Source organism: Ostrea edulis, chromosome 6 (genome assembly GCF_947568905.1).
Source record: "Ostrea edulis chromosome 6, xbOstEdul1.1, whole genome shotgun sequence".
Classification (NCBI taxonomy): domain Eukaryota; kingdom Metazoa; phylum Mollusca; class Bivalvia; order Ostreida; family Ostreidae; genus Ostrea; species Ostrea edulis.
Window position 1 is genome coordinate 23,859,598 of NC_079169.1, and position 23,474 is coordinate 23,883,071.

General features: G+C 36.7%; 2 protein-coding genes across 2 annotated transcripts in view; one reads left to right on the forward strand and one right to left on the reverse strand.

Moving 5' to 3' along the window:
- The window catches only part of LOC125683306 (SWI/SNF complex subunit SMARCC2-like), a 17,573-nt gene extending 7,693 nt beyond the window's left edge, over positions 1 to 9,880 (forward strand). Inside the window, exons 6-20 of the mRNA XM_056141829.1 lie at positions 143 to 169; positions 1,701 to 1,909; positions 2,008 to 2,121; positions 2,263 to 2,419; positions 2,957 to 3,079; positions 3,567 to 3,768; positions 3,973 to 4,095; positions 4,399 to 4,554; positions 5,193 to 5,272; positions 5,363 to 5,443; positions 5,731 to 5,913; positions 6,042 to 6,176; positions 6,611 to 6,758; positions 7,019 to 7,222; positions 9,473 to 9,880. Coding sequence (XP_055997804.1) covers positions 143 to 169; positions 1,701 to 1,909; positions 2,008 to 2,121; positions 2,263 to 2,419; positions 2,957 to 3,079; positions 3,567 to 3,768; positions 3,973 to 4,095; positions 4,399 to 4,554; positions 5,193 to 5,272; positions 5,363 to 5,443; positions 5,731 to 5,913; positions 6,042 to 6,176; positions 6,611 to 6,758; positions 7,019 to 7,222; positions 9,473 to 9,585 — 2,055 coding nt within the window. The 3' untranslated portion in view covers positions 9,586 to 9,880. The remainder of the gene's footprint in view (positions 1 to 142; positions 170 to 1,700; positions 1,910 to 2,007; positions 2,122 to 2,262; positions 2,420 to 2,956; positions 3,080 to 3,566; positions 3,769 to 3,972; positions 4,096 to 4,398; positions 4,555 to 5,192; positions 5,273 to 5,362; positions 5,444 to 5,730; positions 5,914 to 6,041; positions 6,177 to 6,610; positions 6,759 to 7,018; positions 7,223 to 9,472) is intronic.
- A 3,317-nt stretch (positions 9,881 to 13,197) lies between these two features.
- LOC130047222 (uncharacterized) lies at positions 13,198 to 14,226 on the reverse strand. Its single transcript, XM_056141830.1, has one exon. It carries the CDS (start codon positions 14,224 to 14,226, stop codon positions 13,198 to 13,200), a length of 1,029 nt encoding a protein of 342 aa, XP_055997805.1.
- Positions 14,227 to 23,474: the final 9,248 nt, after the last annotated feature.

The following is a 23,474-nucleotide window of genomic DNA, read 5'->3' on the forward strand; positions in this document are numbered from 1 at the left end:
TGTACATGCAGGCTTTTGTAACAAAATCCACAAATCTGTAATATTGACACTTTATACCCCTTCCTCTATTAGAAAATAATACCTTAAAAAACTCACCAGTTATATGTTGTACTCTGACTTACAACTTGTCTCTGATATATAGGAAATTACAGATACATCCCTAGAATATGTATGTATTCAGATTTCAAATACATGTATGCTATTGTTTTAATTGAAAATATGATATGCAGTGTAAATTGATTTGAACCTACTAATGTATTTTGAAAACTTTATTTGGTGGTGAAAACTTCTTAGTACTTGGTACACACACACTTTAAATCCAGATATTTATTTTTAAAAATTAGTTTTGCAAGATCTTCACTGTTAATTCAAATTTGACAAGAAATTTTTATAATTGATTACTTTTATAGTAATACACATTAAAATAACATTTTTGAGAGGTCGTAATCTTACAAAATTATGCTGATTATGTTCCTTGAATAAAAGAACATTAACATTTGATATGTACATTTTCACTTCACATGATATTTGATTTCAAGTCAAATTGACTGATTTGCTATTTGCAAGGTCATAATAGTAAAAATAATAATTTTAGCATATGTATTATTAGCTGTTGCTGTTGGGTGATGATATTTGTGCATAATTTTCAGATGTTGGGTGAGGAAGGGGTGATGATATGTGTGTGCACTTTAAGATCCTGGGTGAAGTGATGGGTTATTTGTGTGTATTGTTAGATGTTGTGTGAGGAGAGGGGTGATGATATTTGTATGTAATTTTTATTCCCCTTTAGAAAGGGGGCATACTGGTTTGCATGTGTTGGTTGGTCAGTAGACCAAGTGTTGTCTGCTTAATATCTTGAGAACCCTTTGCTTGACAGACATCAGATTTATCAAACAAATTTCCCCTAAGAGTAGATGATTTTGCGATCACATGGCCAAAGGTCAAGGGTCAATTGCTAATAATATCTTGAGAACCCTTTGCAACCTTTTGCTTGACAGACATCAAACATTGTACACTGGTACCCCCTCCTTACCCAACGGCTAATAATGCACACAAATATCCTTCTCTGCACCTATCATCTAACAATAAATGTTTTAAAAACATGTACATGTATGCCCCTGTGTGCCAATATTGAAAAGGATTAACTTTGAATTTAGAACGTCTGTAATGATAGTGAAAATAATGGGTTATCTACTTGTTTGGGGCACCAATACGAAGTTTGGTCTCTGAAGATACCGAGCAGACATTTTTAAATAAATAAGTCTTTTGAGTCATGACCATTGACCTTGTGACTTAGAAAATTCAATGGGGGCCATTTATTCTTTAAATGACACACATAATTTCAGATGTTGGGTAAGGAGAGAGAAGTGATGATATTTGTATGTATTAGTTGTCGGGCGAGGAGAAGGGTGATGATATTTTTGTGTATTTATAGTTGTTGATAGAGGAGAGGGGTGGTGATATTTCTGGGTATTTTTAGTTGTTGATAGAGGAGAGGGGTGATGATATTTGTGTGTATTTATAGTTGTTGATAGAGGAGAGGAATGATGATATTTGTGTATTTATAGTTACTGGGTGAGGAGAGGAATGATGATATTTTTGTGTATTTATATTACTGGGCGAGGAGAGGGGTGATGATATTTTTGTGTATTTATAGTTGTTGTTAGAGGAGAGGAATGATGATATTTGTGTATTTATAGTTACTGGGCGAGGAGAGGGGTGAGGAAGAGGGAACAGAGGAGGAGTCCAAAAGAGAGAAGGAGGATGAGGATAATGTGACAGAACAGACTCACCACATCATCATACCCAGCTACTCAGCCTGGTTTGACTATAACGCCATCCACTCCATTGAACGGCGGGCACTGCCCGAGTTCTTTAATGCCAAGAACAAATCCAAAACACCAGAAATGTAAGTTTAAAAAATGCAGTCAGTCAGGGCTTTAGATGTTTAGTATATTTTACTGACCAGAGGGATGGAGGTTAAGACTTTCTATCTTGTTGTTTTAGATATCTAGCGTACAGAAACTTCATGTTGGACACATACCGTCTGAATCCCACTGAGTACTTGACCAGTACGGCGTGCCGGAGGAACCTGGCAGGAGACGTGTGTGCCATAATGAGGTGAAGCTCACTGTCAAATCATGCATTTAAAAGCACTAAATACTGTTCAAGTATTTTAATTGTTTGCAAATTTTACCTTTTTTTTTTTGGAGCAAATGGAATTGTCTGTTACTGTGTTGAACCCTCTCTTTTTGTATACAGAGTTCACGCTTTCTTGGAGCAGTGGGGGTTGATAAACTACCAGGTGGATGTGGATAATCGAGCCACAGCCATGGGACCCCCGCCCACCTCTCACTTCCACATCATGGCTGACACACCCTCAGGGCTGCAACCAGTAAACCCACCCAAAATTAACCAGGTAAATCAATAGTAATAGTCTTCTATAATATCCCAGAAAATTACCCATTCAAGTCAGCCAAAAGTTATCCACAGTGAGTATTACCCATTCAAGTCAGCCAAAAGTTATCCACAGTGAGTATTACCCATTCAAGTCAGCCAAAAGTTATCCACAGTGAGTATTACCCATTCAAGTCAGCCAAAAGTTATCCACAGTGAGTATTACCCATTCAAGTCAGCCAAAAGTTATCCACAGTGAGTATTACCCATTCAAGTCAGCCAAAAGTTATCCACAGTGAGTATTACCCATTCAAGTCAGCCAAAAGTTATCCACAGTGAGTATTACCCATTCAAGTCAGCCAAAAGTTATCCACAGTGAGTGACTTTGAGTCAGGAAGGATACTGACCAGAATTAACTGTTGTCATGATTACCCACACGATAGTATTGAATTTTCATGCATGTGAATTTTACATGTTTATGTACATGTAAATTAAATTCACGCTATGGTGTACTAAGTATGTAGTTGGGCTATAAGATTAACACCCCTTTCCATTCTAGCCCTCTGCAGCTAAACAGATAGTTAGTTTTGATGACAAAGACAAAGAAAGGGAGACAAACGATGTCAGAGAGCTGTCTGACTTCAGTCTACGCATGGATATGTACGCCAAGAAAGCGCTAAAGGTAAGGGAATATATATATATATGTATGTTGAAGTATATTGTAAGCGAGACTGTTTGCTTGAAGGAAATATAAAATCTGTATCTAGTATACAAAATCTGTATTTCTGTAAACATGTAAGATAAAGATGTACAAATACAATAATATAAAAGTTGTTATTGATATCTGTATCTGGTATACAAGATCTGTATTTCTGTAAACATGTATGATAAAGATGTACAAATACAATAATATAAAAGTTGTTATTGATATCTGTATCTGGTATACAAGATCTGTATTTCTGTAAACATGTATGATAAAGATGTACAAATACAATAATATAAAAGTTGTTATTGATATCTGTATCTGGTATACAAGATCTGTATTTCTGTAAACATGTATGATAAAGATGTACAAATACTGTAAAGAGTGAGCAAATTGTGTTAACTTTTATCCTCTGAATATGAATTTAATCGGTGTTATCCATGGCGATATTGTACGTGTCTTACAGGATAAAGGAGCAGCCACGCGCTCACGTGAGTGGACAGATCAAGAGACGCTGCTCCTCCTGGAGGGTCTGGAAATGTACAAAGACGACTGGAACAAAGTCAGTGAACATGTGGGGAGTCGGACCCAGGACGAGTGCATACTGCACTTCCTCCGCTTGCCAATTGAGGATCCATTCCTGGAGGAAAGTGATTTCAGTCATGCAGGTCTGTGGGTTGAAATATTCTTCCGTAGATTCCATTGTTTTCTTGGTATTATATGTCTGTATCGCATGTGCAATTCCTTTGGGTTATTTTTTTTTTAAATCGCGCAATTTCACATAAATAGAAATGAAATGACAATTATTTTTTGGCAGAATGTATTGTATGTAGTGTAATTTGTATCATTCCCAATATTCATTCTATTAACAGGCCCTCTGGCGTACCAGCCCATACCATTCTCTCAGACAGGGAATCCTATCATGTCTACAGTAGCTTTTCTGGCATCTGTTGTTGATCCTAGGGTGGCCAGCGCAGCCGCTAAGTCTGCTCTAGGTAAGGTCATAGTACTACTAAAGGGACAGGTTGTCTTGTGTAAGGTACCAGTACTAGGAAATTACATGAATTAGTAGTAAGATGAAATGTCTTAGTTAAAACAGCAACTACAGAGGGGAATTCTGAGGGTTCTTTTGCTGCATTATGTGAATTCTTTAATCCTCTCAATATGAATTTTCTTTTAAGTTTTTGTCAGTTTTAAAAGAATGAAGTTATTTACACACAGTTTACATCTCTTGAGGAAAAACCAAAAAAATTAGCATTGTTTGGTACAAATTTTATAATGGGCTGTTTGTTATTCAGAGGAATTTTCCAAAATGAGAGACGAGGTTCCACCCACTCTGACAGACGCCCACGTCAAGATGGTGGAGGAGGCCCACAAAGATGGGAAGTCGATCAATGCTGAGTTTGGTTTGGAAAAGAGTGGAATCGCTGGCACGGCTCCTGAGAAAGAGGAAGGTATGCAATTCTGTAAAAGTTTGCCAACGTCAGCATGAAAACACCAATACACTATCCTGCAGCATCAGTAATAAGGGGTTTATTATGGGACAATTCTCATTTATAATCAAGTTAGTTTGTGTAAAATTTTATTCAGTAATGGTTACAGTTTTCGACATAAACAATTGAAGACTAGATCAATTTACATGCAGATGTGATTGAAATAAACAGTATGAATTTAACATAAAGTTTTGATAAGCAGACGGTGTAGATTTAAAATCAGAGGTGGATAAGCAGACGGTGTAGATTTCAAATCAGAGGTGGATAAGCAGACGGTGTAGGTGGATAAGCAGACAGTGTAGGTGGATAAGCAGACGGTGTAGGTGGATAAGCAGACGGTGTCGATTTAAAATCAGAGGTGGATAAGCAGACGGTGTAGGTGGATAAGCAGACAGTGTAGGTGGATAAGCAGATGGTGTAGATTTAACATCAAATGTGGATAAGCAGACAATTGAAGATCAGAGGAATTTACCTACAAGTGCACAGGCTAAGAGGGAATATTTTGGGAAAAGAAATGATATTTCTGTATTAGATTCAGTACACAATATGTTTCAAGAGTTTGTAATGATTGGTCATTGAATTCATTGTTATGTTCATAGAGGAAACTGTGAAAGAAGAGGAAGAGAAAAAGGAAGAAGAAAAGACGGAAGAAAAGAAAGAAGAGGAAAAAGATGAAAAGGTGGGAGCTTGCTGTTAATTGTTAGCTGGAACCTAGGTGATTGTGGATTGCATGAGACACATGTATAAATGTGATGTTTGTTGTTTACAGAAAGAGGAAGCTATGGAAACAGACTCCCAGGATAGTGTGGAGAAGAAAGAAGAAAAAGAGAATGAAGATGAAAAGTCAGAGGTGAGAATCATACAGTGTTGATATAATGTCAGATGTTGATTAGTTTCAAGTTTATATATTAGATATTGCTTATGTCTGCAGTTTGAATTTCCTCCTAGCCAGGTTTTTCAAATGAATTTTGTTTACAATCCATTATACATGTAGATTCTCGATTTCAGTTCCTGAAGTCTATGGTTATATTCGCTAGTTTTGCTTATTTGTAGCTTTTCATAGAAACCAAAAAGCTCAGATTTTTAAGCAAAAGATAATGAATAGAATTGTTGATCATTTTGTTTTGTCATTATAAGCAGCAGCAGGCTAAACCAGATACAGAAATAAAAGAAGAGACGGAGGAGAAGAAACCTGAGGAGACAGAAGAACAGATACAGGAGAAGACTGCCTTAGCGGTGGCCAAAATCCCCGTCAAACCCGATGGGAATGTGGCAACTGCTGCCGCAGCAGCTCTGGCATCTGCAGCTGTCAAGGCCAAGGTAAGCAAGGTCACGGAGGTTTAATTGATTGGGTGGAAATCAGTGTACTCTTATATTAGATTTCATCAGGATCAATGTTGTGTATCATATAGAATATTCTTTAAAAAAAAATTCCCTCATTGTTTCAGCATTTAGCAGCTGTTGAAGAAAGAAAGATTAAGAGTTTGGTGGCTTTGTTAGTGGAGACACAAATGAAGAAACTGGAGATCAAGTTACGTCACTTTGAGGAGCTGGAGGCAATAATGGATAGAGAGAGAGACGCTGTATGTAGCCCATGTCCTTCTCACTTCAGATTTACTTAAAAGATTCAAAACATTATAAGTCCAAGTGCTTACTTTGGATATTTTCATTGCTTGTATTTAGTTGGATATTTTATTAACTGCTCACGGGGTGGTTCTTCGGATGAGACCGCAAAAACCATGGCCCCATGTCACAGCAGGTGTGGCACGATAAAGATCCCTCCCTGCACAATGGCCATAAGCGCTGAGCATAGGCCTAAATTTTGCAGCCCTTCACCGGCAATGGTGATATCTCCATATGAGTGAAAGATTCTCGAGAGGGGCGTTAAACAATATCCAATCAATCATTAGCTGCTCAGTTTTTAGTTGAATATTTTCATTGACTGCTTACTTTGTAATTATATTTTCATTGACTGTTTGCATTGTAATTATATTTTCATTGACTGTGTGGTTTGTAGTTGGAGTACCAAAGACAACAGCTTCTTCAAGAGAGACAGCAGTTCCACATGGAGCAGATTAAAGCTGCGGAGCATCGTGCCAGGCAGATGGCCATGCAGCAGATGGTGACAGAACAAAGACAGCAGAATATAGCAGGAGGGGACCAAGGTAAGAGAGCTCCAGAGAAAGTCAACTGAACTAAAAAGACTACAACATATTGTGATTTCCCTCCTAACTCTTCTAATTGTGTGATAATCTATTGCTGAATTAGTGTCAAAGTCTGCCCTTTAATATGGCATGGGTTTTCTTTCTTTTCTTTCATGTCTAAAATGGTGTAAAAGATAGAAACTACAAAGTTTACATTCATCTTTTTGATAAAGTCAGGAAGTCTGTAAATAGTGTATGTACATATTTGTCTTTTATTGCAGCTTCAGGACCAGGGGGACAATCTATGGCTCCTAATCCCAGTCTAGCAGCCGCAGTTGGCCCAAGTTATCCACTGTCAGGGTCACCAATGCCCCCGCAGGGTCCACAAGCCACCCAGGGTTCTCCAGCCCCACCCCCTCCAGCACAGACTACACAACCACCACCCACGCAGCCTGTCCCAGCTAATGCAGCAGAGGTTGAGTCAGGTGAGAAAATAGTGAAGAACTGGAATGTTGTACATCTAATATTAATTAACTCAGGTAACACCAGGGGCCAGTCCTTTGTAATATTAATTAACTCAGGTAACACCAGGGGCCAGTCCTTTGTAATATTGATTAACTTTTAAAGTCGTATGGTCCATATTACGACAAATTTTTTCCATCTTGTAAAAACGCTATTAAATCATCACGCGTATGTACATGTAGTTATGAGCAGGCTGTAATATATGTCATACATTAATTATTTCACCTGTTTTAACCAAAATTATTGGATTTTAAATCAGTGTTTACAAACAGCCGCGTCACTCTGCCATTTTAAGTGATAGTCACGTGACCAGTTCAAATTTTCAGATCACCGGTGATCTTTTCTGTGTAAAGCTGTGTATTTTGTTACAACAGTACCATGCCATAAGTTTAATAGAAATAAAAATATCAAATACCTCTCTTAGTAATTCATTGTTTTACACTCTTTCAGCCATAAAATTAGACGGTTGCGTCTGAGTTAATGCATCATGTTGGAATTCCCCTGACGCGCATGTGGCTATTTATAGACACCTAACAAGGTGTAATTTATGTGTCATCAGGAACACTTCGAGCCTTTCACCGAAAAACACCGTGTTTTCGGTGAAAGGCCTGAGGTGTTCAGGATGATTTTATGTGTACCACACTATGTTTACTTTCTAAATAATCTTTTCGCTGTTTTCTTTTACATGCTAAAGTTTTCAAGCATGTAATTAAGGAAAAGTTAATGACTTTTAACACTAATTAATCTGCTTGAAAGTAATTATATACAAGAATAATACATGAACATCGAATCATATAGCTGTAAGTTTTACTAGGATTTAGTGTTTCTTTGCTTTGAATCTCAAGTATGAAACATTGTTATAGGGATTTTATACAATATGAATAGAGGAGATTGGAGGAAACAATATATAAGTATTAAACTTCACATTACTTTTAGAAATTGACACAGATTGATGATGTGCAATCTCACATTTAAAGTTTGATTATTCCCAAATTGTAGACCTGAGTACTGAAAAATATTTTTAATTGTTTTTTGCGGTGCTTTGGTATGTGAAGGTCACAATTAATTCTGACCTGTAGGGTTTACATGAAAAAGAAATTTACATTCTCTTGAAGTCATAAAATGTTTCGAATATAATACATATATATTGTTGAAGGAACATGTGCTAGAATGGTTGACATTGCCATTTTTTTCTGAAAACTGAAATTCATCCATACACACCAACAATCCCCCTCCCAAAAATCCCAACACTCAAAAAGCAATTTGTAATGATGCTTTCACAGTATTGATTGCTGAGAATAAATACAGTAGTAAAGTATATGAAGTAAAAATACATCAAAATATCTTCTTTTTAAATTGTATGTGTATTTCCTTAATAAGATTGTAAATTTCATGTGTATTGTAAAGAACAAGGTACGATTGTATACATAAAAAGGCCCAAAAATTTTCTCTCTATAAAATGTGTCTGGAATTAACCTTATTGAGCGTTTTAAGAAAGTAAAATATATGCTAGGTATACTATGTCAACAAAATCAGAATTATATTCCTAATTGGATAGCATTATGACATCATGAATAAGACATTTCCCGCCTTTTTTTTCAAAATAAGCCTGAAAACTGTCAAATGTCATACAGATTATTGCTCAGGAAAAGATGTGCGCATTTGTCGAGCAAAATGAAAATGATATATATTGTGTATTATTTTAAGATGAAAAACATACTTGAATATGAATTTGCTCGACACATGTGCTGTATGTTTTCTGAAAGGAAAACCACCTGAATTTGTGGATATTTTGATTGAAAATGGCATTTTTGCAAATTTATGCCAACTTCTAGCTCTCGTCATATGACACAAATCATTTTGCTGATCAAACTGAGTGAATTTTGGGTTTGCTAAACTATTCCTTATTTGAATGCCAGAGTTTGAGCTCCAAGTGAAATCATCGATATTTTGGGCCAAATGACTTTAGAAACTGTACCTACTTCTTTCATGTGTTATTAGGAGAAAATGAAACAATGTTTGCATGCAATGTATATTTATGGATATGGATTTAGTTGACCAGTGTCCAAATTTTCTGGATTCCTATTAAAATGAATCTTGTGATTGTTTGATCAGATAAATGGATCATGCATGAAATTGCCTTCATTTGGGCTAATTTTGGTAGAAACAAAATTCACTATTCGTACATTCACCACAGTTTTGTTTTTACATAGGACCAGTTCCTTCAAATGAGATGCAGGCAGAGCCCATGGTAACTGATCCTCCCCAGACCGCAGGGGTAGTACCTCCCTCACAAAGCATGATGGGCAGCAGTCCGGTCTCCTAACATCTCTGATAACATCGTCTTCATCTGAAATCATTAGACCATCAGCTGTTTATCATCAGTCATCAAATGACCACACCGAATTGACTGTGTAGTGCCCTCTATGTCTGACATTGAACAGTCGTGTGTGTGGTTAGTGTGAACAAGGAGATCCTGTTGATGTGGTCACGTGCTACATAACAAGATGTCACACACACACACCCCTCCTTTAATGTATTTATGTGAATCTCTTTTAGTCAATGAAGCATTTGTATATTTTTTGTAGTATGTTGTAATAAATTTTATGTCTGTCAGAAAATGTGTTTCCGTTCATAGCAAAGTCAAGTCATGTCACCTGCCAAGGATAGTGAGGCTTTGAGATCACTGTAAACGAATTATTTTTGGCTGTGTGTATATCTTTTTAGTGTGAAGGAAGGGAACTCGTACACATATAATTTGTTCGTTATCCATCTTTCATAGATTATTTGTTCATTACTTCCGTATCAAATAAAAAAAAAAATTGAACTTTGGGTAAATATATTTTAGATATATGATTGCAGTAACATACATTCAATATATATTTTAATGATTTCCTAAACTTCCTATCGTTAACATTTCATATACCTGTATAAACTAATACTGAAAGATAAGTATGCAAGTTATATTACCTGCACAAAATACAGTTTACAGACATCTGTTTTCTTACGATTTGAGAATACTGTATGTGAGAAATGGGAACATGCTGGTCGCTGTAGCCCAGTGGTACGGACTCTCGCTTCACAACCGAGAGGTGCCGGGTTGGATTATTGATCTGCCGTTACATCACGGATGTTTTGAATATGACCATAAAAACGGAAGGCGTTGGCACGCTATAAAAAAATCTGTTACTCTAACGACAATGAGTGCCATGTACATACATCAAAATTTACGACACTCCCATCATTCTGAAGCTGGTGTTGTCTCCACAGGGGGTGGGGGGGGGGGGATCCTCGAATGTGACGTAGAACAACATAGAAACCGAGACAAACCCACAGGTGCTTGGGTTCAGGACCCCCCCCCCCCCCCTTCTCCGAATAAGCTACATGAGTTGATTTAATTATATTTTTTTGTTGAAAATATTTCTAATACATGTCAACAACGTCGTGCATACCCCTGAAGTCCAAAATAATCCCTTGTAGAAAAATACCCACACTGGTTATAACGGATCTGTTATAATAACCAAAGAGGGTATTTTTCTACAAGGGATTATTTTGGACTTTAGAGGTATGCACGACGTTGTTGACATGTATTAGAAATATTTTCAACAAAAATTAAATCAACTCGTGTAGCTTATTCGGAAGGGGGGGGGGGGGGGGGGGTCCTGAACCCAAGCACCTGTGGACAAACCTAGGAACGCATGTACCATCAAAACCCAATTTATACCTTTTACCTTGTCACCAAATTATGTTCTTTAATTTGAGGAACGAATAGGATTGTACCTGGTGTGTGGAATTAGGAATGGATGCATTTAAGATATTCCTGGTTTTCCATTCGAGTACCCCTGTTTAAAGGTTCAGTCACGTGGTTTAGTACGTAGAGTCACGCATTGATGATTTTTTTTTTTCAATATTAATTTTATGGAATTCATTTTACCTCACAATGAAATGCATCAAATCTAATAAGTGTTGTTGCAAAGTTCATATGGTGTGTTGAGTATTACTAATGGTTACAAATGTGAGTGGGTTTTAAAAGGCTATAGCAATTCCCAGTTCCAAGCACTCATTTTGAGGTGGTGACCACGGATCCACACACGCACACCTGAGATACCCCCAATTTTGTACAGTTTGTTAAATGCTAAATCTATAGGTTGGAAGACATTGGGGGGAAATACCACGACTGACCAGGGAAATATTACTAGTTCGCAACCCACCACCACCTTTTCTATCCGATTTCAAAAAGGGTGTGAAGCAGGAAAACCCTATTAAATATCTTGGTGCAGAGGGGTCGTTTTATCATGTTACAAAAACAACACTACGCGTGCACGCGTACTTAATAGACAATTGATGAAGAGGTTATAAATCGAGGCATGTTCCAGCATTGGTATTCGCCGATTAGGAATAAACAGCAACTTAACAAGATCTATGAAAACAAACCCACACCAATCAGCGGATGTTGACATTTTTAAATTAGAATAATGGATTATTTATTTTTCCGAGGGGACGCATTGGATTATTTCATCAGATGTTCCCAAGACGTTCAAAAGAAGTCGGCCGACCCCAGCTTGGATACAAGCGCAGCACAGATTGACTACCGTGAGGCAGTGCTGAAGTTTATCATGAGGAAACTGCCCTTTATAATCAAGTTGTTGACTCCTTCAGTGTTCGTAAACAGATCGTTGTGTAACCATTGCAGTAATTGGGGTAAATGATTGATGAAATCTGAAGGAACTTGCATGCAGCGGTGATCTGGAGCCCCGTACAATTGGAAATCGCCAATAATTCTGATGAAAAATTAAGATACCTTTGATAGATAATACTGTGTACTATACTTCCAAATCGTTCACTATCCTTTCGTTATACATTGAATACCTTACTATGTTGTAATTTAGATACAAACCACGTGGTGATAAGTCCGATTTAATGCCTGCTCTTAATCACACTCTGGCACTTTAACTGGTTCTTAGGTAAGAAAATGGCATGGAAAAAGAAATTGGATTCGATATCAGGTTCAAAACACTGACGTATTTGGTTCAATATCAAAAGTATTTTTGAGAAACAAATCTTCGAATTGGTAAATACACTGTATTTTACTTTGGATATACTTTAACAAATTGGAAAGATTAAAGAGATCGAATTTTTCTTTGGTCAATATCTGCAGGGCAAGAAGTAAAGAGGGTAAATGGAAGTTCAATATCATATACTATTGTACTATTGTATGGTACTGAGGGACATATCTATAAAAATTTTGTCCATGTTCCCCGAGAACTTCACAAGGACCACGTATTTGTCCAGCCTTCAGATCTAGAGCTTTTATTTTGGATGTCTTTGTGGGATTGTATAACTAGCTGGATGAGTAATATCGCCGTGTTTGTAACACACATCCACCAGAAATCCAGAACATTCACTGATTAACCAAGCATCGATATCATATCATTACTTATAGCTCTATCAAGTATCTAAAACATGCACCATTTATACATCTTTATTCACCTTGAAATCTGTTTCTGAATTAGTGGCACTAGCATATGATATACAAACTGGCCTTCTCCATCACATGACCAAAGCCTCAAGGAGACCAGCGTGACCGTGATCTGCAGCTGGAGACTACATACTGTCGCGGAGACCTGTTTACCGTCGCGGAGACGGTGTTCAGATCAGGCCCCAGAGACCGTTCTGATGACTTCCAATTAACTTGGCTGACGCTATCACTCACCAAAACAAGCCCAGTCCTGATGTAAATTTCAAGTCTTTTTTAAATACTTAAATCTTCAATCTCAGCGTATAAGACCTCTTAATTAAACCACCGATTCCTCATCAATTAGATCTTGTTTTGCGGAAGAAGTTTGCGTTCGAGCCTTTACCATCCAATATAGAACACTTGATATAGATTAAAACACCAATAATCTAGAACAGAAAGGAATAAAAATGCGACGGCAGTTTATTTAATTCCATGAAGGAATACAGCCACCTCTTGACTACCACTGCTTACTGTCATTTGTTGTCTACCACTATATACAGCCACCTGTTGACTACCACTGCATACTGTCATTTGTTGTCTACCACCATATACAGCCACCTGTTGACTACCACTGCTTACGGCCATTTGCTGTCTACCACTATATACAGACACCTGTTGACTACCACTGCTTACTGTCATTTGTTGTCTACCACTATATACAGCCACCTGTTGACTACCACTGCATACTGTCATTTGTTGTCTACCACTATATACAGCCACCTGTTGACTACCGCTGCTTACTGTCATTTGTTGTCTACCACTATGTACAGCCACCTGTTGACTACCACTGCTTACTGTCATTTGTTGTCTACCACTATATACAGCCACCTGTTGACTACCACTGCTTACTGTCATTTGTTGTCTACCACTATATACAACCACCTGTTGACTACCACTGCATGCTGTCATTTGTTGTCTACCACTATATACATCCACCTGTTGACTACCACTGTATACTGTCATTTGTTGTCTACCACTATATACATCCACCTGTTGACTACCACTGTATACTGTCATTTGTTGTCTACCACTATATACAGACACCTGTTGACTACCACTGCTTACTGTCATTTGTTGTCTACCACTATGTGCAACCACATGTTGACTACCACTGCTTACTGTCATTTGTTGTCTACCACTCCCTACAGCCACCTGTTGACTACCACTGCTTACTGTCATTTGCTGTCTACCACTATATACAGCCACCTGTTGACTACCACTGCTTACTGTCATTTGTTGTCTACCACTATATACAGCCACCTGTTGACTACCACTGTATACTGTCATTTGTTGTCTACCACTATATACAGCCACCTGTTGACTACCACTGTATACTGTCATTTGTTGTCTACCACTATATACAGCCACCTGTTGACTACCACTGCTTACTGTCATTTGTTGTCTACCACTATGTACAGCCACCTGTTGACTACCACTCCTTACGGTCATTTGTTGTCTATCACTATATACAGCGACCTGTTGACTACCCTGCTTACTGTCATTTGTTGTCTACCACTATATACAGCCACCTGTTGACTACCACTGCATGCTGTCATTTGTTGTCTACCACTATGTGCAACCACATGTTGACTACCACTGCTTACTGTCATTTGTTGTCTACCACTATGTACAGTCACGAGCTGACTACCACTGCTTACTGTCATTTGTTGTCTACCACTATGTACAGCCACCTGTTGACTACCACTGCATACTGTCATTTGTTGTCTACCACTATGTACAGCCACCTGTTACCTACCACTGCTTACAGCCATTTGCTGTCTACCACTATATATAGCCACCTGTTACCTACCACTGCTTACGGCCATTTGCTGTCTACCACTATATATAGCCACCTGTTGACTACCACTGCTTACTGTCATTTGTTGTCTACCACTATATACAGTCACATGTTGACTACCACTGCCATTTGTTGTCTACCACTATGTACAGCCACCTGTTGACTACTTCTGCTTACTGTCATTTGTTGTCTACCACTATATACAGCCACCTGTTGACTACCACTGCTTACTGTCATTTGTTGTCTACCACTATATACAGCCACCCGTTGACTACCACTGCTTACAGTCATTTGTTGTCTACCACTATATACAGTAACCTGTTGACTATCACTGCTTACTGTCATTTGTTGTCTACCACTATATACAGCCACCTGTTGACTACTTCTGCTTACTGTCATTTGTTGTCTACCACTATATACAGTAACCTGTTGACTACCACTGCTTACTTTCATTCGTTGTCTACCACTATATACAGCCACCTGTTGACTACCACTGCTTACTGTCATTTGTTGTCTACCACTATATACAGCCACCTGTTGACTACTTCTGCTTACTGTCATTTGTTGTCTACCACTATATACAGCCACCTGTTGACTACAATATGCAGCCACCTGCTGACTACAACCAACCATCATATTTTCAGTCTACAGTATTGCATCCAAACTTATTAAAATTACAATTAAACTTTATAGTCCCAAAATTTAGACCTTCTTATACTTAATCCACCTACGTATTCTGGTTCTTTTTTCCAACTATAATCCAACTGGAAATATCATTACTGGTCGTCAAAATAGTTAAAAATGACGACATGAAGTCACTTACAATGTATTTATAAAGTCGAAATAAAATACACCATAGAGTCTTCCATATTTGCTTCATATTTGGATATTATAGGGTTATTGAACTTATATTGTTGAATATTGGCACGAGTTGGCTGTAAAAATGCACTCGCAAGCTCGTGAATTTTTACAGCCAACTCGTGCCAATATTCACCTATATAAGTTCAATAACCCTTTTATCATATAGCTAAAGTATTTAGTTGTTTAATTATATCCCTTCTCACTCAAAATACTCCAACATAGACAAGAATTCATCCATATTGGCATCTAAGGTGAAAGTGTGCAATATCAGCATGCATTTCTTAACTGTTCAATATTAAACCCGTCATTACGGCTTGTTTACGTCGTTACGGTAAGGTCAACATTGAACGCTCATACTCGGAATGTTTCGGGGGCACACAATTTACGCAATGCAAAGTTAGCGTTCAATAAATTCTCAGGATATTGAACCAGTGATTTTAATTTAAATGGGCCTTAAAAAATCACTGTGAACGTTAACATTCTCTAGATATTGCGCAGATTTTATAATAGACTATTATAAACACCTTTGTTACCGGTGTTTCCAGGGGTCCGTGTTTACCTTACTCTAAACTGTATAGGATTGGTTTGTTTTCTTCACCTTTTCATGAGCTATATAATAATTTATTTTATTGAACATAGAAGTCAACGTCAAATTAACAACTTAATTTTATTACAAGCTTTTCCATAGACAACTTCCCATATTTATGTAGCAATATTCCATTTTCATTTGCATATGGTGTTTATTTCTCTCAACTGCTTCAATACGCAAGAGCATGCTCTGCGTGTGATCAATTCTTAAACCAAGACAGGCTACTAACAGATAAATTGATGTTACAGGGGTTTCAACAGGCTCGTTTAAAGTCAGCATTTCGCAAATTCTATGGTCGTTATAATGATACAGCCTATCGTTGGATCGATGCTGTCTGACGTGTTTCATACCAATTGTTAGGCTGTTCTTTTTACATACTGATTTTGATTATGGATTACTCCGTTTACTTAATCAAAACATAGGGGCTCACGGCGGGTGTGATCGGTCAACACGATATGCTTACTCCTCCTAGGCACGTGACCACACCTCTGTTATCGGTGTTCCAGACCCCACACAGGAACACAACCCGGAGTCTTCAACAGAGGTTAAAATATTTTAAACAACCCGGTGGTTTTAGAAGCCAATCCTCAAAGCGCTTGGCGAACTAGAGATGAAATGAACCGTATGCCGTAGGCAGGCCTGGAGATTATAAAACTTTTACCGCACTCATACTCAGCCATGTTTGTTTTGAGTACAGCTCTGAGCAAGCTCTAAAGAATACTCGAAAAATCTTGAGCATGCACTCCAATTGAGTATGAGAATGATTTCATTAAAATTCTATAACCTTCTCATTTGAGTATGAGTACGATTTAGAGCACGGTAGTTCGAGTTTGAGTATAAAAATGCACTTTAAAAAGTTTTATAACCTCCAGGCCAGGTGTCTTATTTCAAGGATATTACCCCAAACTTCGCATTTAATTTGGTTTAATGTAATCAAAACCCGCGTATTAGTTTTTGTAAATATCACAATGTCTACGAAATGGACCCCCCACCCCCTTACCGATCTCATTGTTCTGAAATGTGTTTTCTTTACATAAAAATGTAGTAATTAGGGCTATACGGACCGTGGATATCGGCCTAGGTACCTCAGTGGCTAGAGCACCTAACTAGTAAATGCGGGGGTCCCGGATTCGATTCCCGGTCCAGCCAAAGATTTTCTCCTCTTTCCTATATAATACATTTGGTGCTGTTGACCACCCCTCGACTTGCAGGTGAAGGTCCTGTCAGGGGCGAAAAGAATCTGGGTTGTGTGTCATGAAAGAGAGCGAAGACTAATTAATGAGGGAGGAATGTAGTAATTAGGGCTATACGGACCGTGGATATCGGCCTGGATAGCTCAGTGGTTAGAGCACTTGACTAGTAATGCAGGGGTCCCGGGTTCGATTTCCGGTCCAGCCAAAGATTTTCTCCTCTCTACAAAATATACAACAAAATCTACAACAGAAATGGAAAACCTTGTGGATCTCATTGTTCTGAAATTTGTTTTCTGTACATAAAATTTACTCCAGAAATGGAAAAACCCAGGATCTCATTCTTCTGAAACGTGTTTTCTTATAATTATTTACATGAAATCTACAACAAAGGCAGATTTTTCAATATGGTATGAATGTATATATCTAAATATTTATATGTAAGTGTTCATTTACATGTACAGTGTATATGTAAGTACATAAGTACATTTATATGTTTGTAAGTACGTATGTATGTATTCGTACGTCTATAAATCTTACTATTTGTATAAGTCTGTATGTATACAGTTTATGTATAAGTCTGTCCGTCTGTCTGTATGTCTATACAACATGTAGTAGTTTTAATGACTGCATGTACTTGTAATATTATATTTTATTAGAATTACTGTATTTCAATATTGTATCTATTTCCTTTGAAACGCTTGTTTAATCATACTAGTTTTTTTTTCATTCCCTTTTATCGCCACGGTCTATGACCGAGGATACAGAAGGACATTGAATATAACCGAGTTTTCTTTTGCACTTAGAATTCTATATTCTGTGATTGAATGTTTTATGGTCAGAACAAAATGATGTATGGCATCGGACTCTGAAGTATCTCCATAGCTCACCGAAAAACAGTAATACAAACTGTCAACTATGGAAAATGTACCATTCTATCAGTTTCGCTCCTACTAGCGAGATATCGAGTCAGCTCCGTGCAGAGAACTCACAGTTCTTAGGAAAGGTTTGCTGCAGCGTCTGTCCAGATCAGATCTAACGTTTACGGTATCTTAATTTAAAAAGCTGAGAGTATTGATGTGAAGATTTGTATAGTGTTTATACTGAAGGTGAAAAGTGTTCCAACAAAATCATCAGTAAAAGATGGTAACGTTCCATGCGCCATTTCGTTTATCCCAATTGTTTTAGAAGGAGTGAGATACTTGGACAGAGAGCTTAATCTTTTCTTGTGTTAGCCAGTGACGCCAAAACCGTATTATTATTTCTTTTTTACGTCTGCAGCAAATTTAAATGCAATAACACAAATCTAAGATGGGAAGAAATGGGATTTGTTGACGAGGGACAGGTTATATGAATAGAAGGATCTGGCGTAATTAATCGCTGGCAATAAATTGGTGATACCAGTGCTCCGGAGGGCCACTTGCATCAAGTATAGACACTCGGTCACAGAGACCTATTGCCAGACCTTTAATCAAAAGACCTCTACGATTACCGTTCAGAAACTATGATCTGAGCAGTGTAATTCAGGCCTCTTGACGTTTAATACTTTTATGTAAAAGCGTTGCTCAGAAGTCAGAAATTACATACAAAGACAAGGATTAGCTTGTTGTCGTCATCAAACCACTGTCCTCCCCTCCGTGTGGACATCGCAACCTCTAAGCGTTGTGTTATTTCAGAGAACGGCCCGTTGACGAATGAAGACAAGAAACTAGGTTGGTAAGTAATTTCACTTATGACTTTTTGTTTGTGGTACCTTAATTCAAAACAGAATCATTGTTTGTGGTAACTAAATTCAGAAGATAATCAACAGAATCGTTTGTTTATTATAAATGATATAGAATCGATTTATTTGTTTGTGGTAACTGCATTAAAACAGAATCATTAATTGTTTGTTGTAACTTACCGTAATTCAGAACAGAAATTTATGGTAATTGAATTTAGAATAGAATAATTTGTTTGTGCGTTAAGTGAATTCAGAATAGAATAATTTGTTTGTGCGTTAAGTGAATTCAGAATAGAATCATTTATTTGTACGTTAAGAAAATTCAAAACAGAATCATTTGTTTGTGTGTTTAGTGAATTCAGAACAGATTCTTTTGTTTGTGCGTTAAGTGAATTTAGAACCGAATCATTTGTTTGTGTGGTAGTGAATCATTCAGACAAGGAAGCACAATATGCAGTGAGATATTTGGTCGCCGAGGCTGCTCAACGCTGCTGGTACAAGACAGATATTAGGGGGATTATATTGTATCGCGGATACAATTGACGGGCGCGATTTTCTGGTCTGCTATAACGACAAGACGGATATATATTTCAGGGTTTGTAAAAACGACAGATGGAATTATTCTGGCGCAGTAAGTGACACTTAGCGCTCACTAAATCCGGCGGAGCGCTAATTGCCGAGATTTACCGTTTTAATGAGAGGAAAACAACACTACCACAAGCACTAGCAATATTTCACAATCTAGCGTGTTCTGTGCAGAGTAAATGGGAAAGCGCAAGGACATCGTGGACGCTAGGGGAAATCTAATTAAACGCATTTGACGTCCCTTTCATTCCATATTCTACGGACCATTTACCCTTTCACATTATATAAATTGCATCAGAAATTGAGTTGCTACTCAATTTTCCTACGTGTTAAGCAACAAACTTGATATTTCAGTTTCTCTTTGAGAATATATGGATTTTCAAAGGTTAAAATTCAGAATTTAAAAGGATGCTTTGCCCCAACATTGAAGTTGTTACATGTATATATCTTATGATTTTACATGTTCTGTCGCACCTCTAGAAACAAACTGGGGGGGGGGGGGGGGGTATTAATCAAATTTTATAAATGTCTATCAAATGAAATACCGATTTTCATTTCATAATACCTTTAAGCAAAATTCTTGATGCATCGAAAACAGAGTATCATTCACACTACCACCATTCAGGGGTTGATATTAAGCGAGATGTGCGTGATCAAATATTACAGACATCGTTTCTACACTCATTAATCACGTATTCCGTTTTATCCTACTCATTATATTTGTCGTCAACTCATCTGATGCTGGAGTATGTCGCAAGTACTGCCTACGTGAATCCATATATCAGAAATGTTAAAAATTAAAATACCGTGACGAAAGATTTTCTCATAAAATTTAGTTTTAAGAAAGCTATTTCCTTGCACTCTCAAGCAAGCCAATCTTCCCAACACTTTCCAAATGAGTTTGTGTTCATCCTTTTAGGATACTTTTCCAATTAAAATCTCCTGGTTGGCTTAATTTTATGACGAAAATCGTTTTTCTTATAATCCGAAGTTCGTGTTTAAAGCAGATTTTATGTAAAAACCATTTTGACTGGGTACAAAAAAGTGTGATATTGAGCGAGCAACTTATCTTATTAAAAGCGGATTAAAACTTAGTTCTTTTATGACTTCTCTCTGAAACTAAAACTCTCTTCTTCGATATTGTTAAGGAACTGTATCGATTTCGGATTGCATATTGGCTACACGATCCCCTTATAATTAACGAGGTCTGTTGAATTGGTAATTGACGATTGCACAAAGCGATACATTTTCTCATTTCCAGCTTCATGAACTCCTTATCATCTACCAAGCACCTCTTCGAAATAAATTCATCATATATTTTAATTAATTTGTTAATAAAAGAACGCAAAAAGGACAAATATTTCAATTTATTATATTCCAAACATAAATAGATCTACCCATACAAAATTTTTTTTTTTTAATTGGACACACTCCAGCTTACATGCCGCAATGAGATAACAGAGTTTGAATGTTGAGAATACATTGGAAAATGGTTGATTTGTTGAATTGAATATATTGGTTGAATTGTTAAACAACCCAGCTTTAAAAACGATAATTCAGTGTTAACGTGACGTCGACGTATCAACAGCGAAATATAAAAATTTTCCACATTGAAAGGACAGCATTTTAAACGCAGGATCTCCATGTTAAACAAATGCAACCAGTGAGAACAATAGATGTAACAGACATGATATGTTGCATCTTGAATTGATAAACTAGCAAATTTGACCATTTCAAAGCTGAAACAGCATTGAAGTCCAGTACAGTTTGTACACTGGAATACATGCATTGCTAATATTTTAACATTGATTCTTGAAAGTTCATTTAACAATCTTTCAGCATTGAATGATTACCAATTTTAAATTTTTCTCATATAATTGTACGAAAATTAAGAAACGTTTTAAATTTTAATCCATTACATTTTTTGTTTGATAAAATTTGGTTTTTCTTTCTCTTGAATATATCGGGTATATTTTCCTATCAATAAGCAATGTTTTATGTTTATCGAGATATTTGTTAAATTTGATTTTTTTTTTTTTTTTTTTTTTTTAACATTTTATCTAAAGGTTGCAATTTTATAAAGATAAAACACACATATATTTCGATAATTAAAATTGCATATATAATATGAACATTCTCTTAAATTTCGTTATCAAACATTTCAATGTGATGACCGACACTCTCGGTTTTTATTAACTTATAGACCTATATATATATATATATATATACATTTTTAATGTAGCAACAGTGACCATAACAGATGATGGTGGATCACAGGCAATTGCATCGCTTGGGGTCGAATTTACTATATAAAGAGTACTCTTTATATAGTAAATTCGACCCCAAGCGATGCAATTACCTGTGTGATGGATGGACAGTTTTTAAATCAACACAATTCTGACAAATACATGAATATATCTAATTGTTAAAAATAATTACCATTTGTCGAAAAATACTCTAAATTTCGTAATTCTTTCATATCATTGGTGCAGTAAAGTATTTAGTAATTGTACAGATTTAAAAGTTAGGGTTCGAACCAGTAGTGATTTTAGATAAATTGGTTAATAATCAATTAACTGAATTCAAACTTATCTATCAGTATTCTAGTGCATCTAAGTCATATTCACAGAACTTATCTATCAGTATTCTAGTGCATCTAAGTCATATTCACAGAGATCTTAATATAATCTTTGTCTTAAAAAGTTGAAGGAAATATGCACAAGAAATGGTACTGCAAGGTTAAAAAAATAAATTATGTATAATTCATAATTATATTCAACCTACCTGGTTACTTTTTGTACAGTTATTGCTTATTTGAGAGCATTATTACATCATGAATAAGACTTTCCCCGCCTTTTTTCAAAAAGAGCTTGATAACCGTTTTAAAAATTTCATCCAGATTATTGCTTAGGAAAAGGTGTGCCCATCTGTCGAGCAAAATGGAATTTAAAAAATATTCAGTATTAATAGAAGATTAAAAATGTACAAAAAAAATGTATTTGAATATGAATTTGCTTGACACATGGGCTCTATGTTCTCTGCTACGAAAACCTCCTGAATTTATTAATTTTTTCCCCATTGATTTTTGGCAATTTTATGCCAACTTCACGCTCCTGTGATACAGCACAAAGCAATTTTGGGTCAAAATAAACGTAGTTTGGGTTTGTTTATATGTTCCTTATTTGAATGCCAGATTTTGGGACTCCTACTGAAATCATCCATTTTCTGGGCCAGATGATTGTAGAAACTGTACCTTCAATGTTGAATTATGACCCCCTTCTACCTGACTGAGATATGGATTGCATGAAAACATTATATATATATTTGGGGTCATTTTTCAACATTGAAAAATGACCCCACCACGTGACTGAGATAGGGCTGCACAGAAAACCTTTTGTACATTGGGATTTTTTTCAAATGTTGAAATATGACCCTTACTACTTGACTTAGACATGGGGTTGCAAAGAAACATTGTGTATATTTGGGGTAGTTTTTACAACGTTGAGACATGATCCCAACACTTGCCCAAGACACGGACTGTACAGAAAACATTTTGTATATTTGAGGTCATTTTTCAATGTTGAAATTTGACCCCCACCAGAAATGATCTCTAAGGGTAATTTTTAACAAGAGTCAAAATTTTACGTTTGGGAGGGTAGTTAATTAACGGTCTGGGTCAATTTTCAACGTTGAAAGACCAAACATCCATTGAAAAATGACCCCTGATGTCGTTTTTCAACGGGGTCACTTGTTGATGTTATACCGGCATACTTGTCATGAAGTAGGCCGACGTGAATCATCGCAGTTCATACATTTTCAAAAATGAAATTTATTTCTTAAATGAAATTATATTTATCATGAATTGACATAGCCCGGCTTTTGATATTCCATAATGGAAATGAATTCCTTTAATCATATTTCAACGACGTTGCCTATAGTTTACAAAATCAA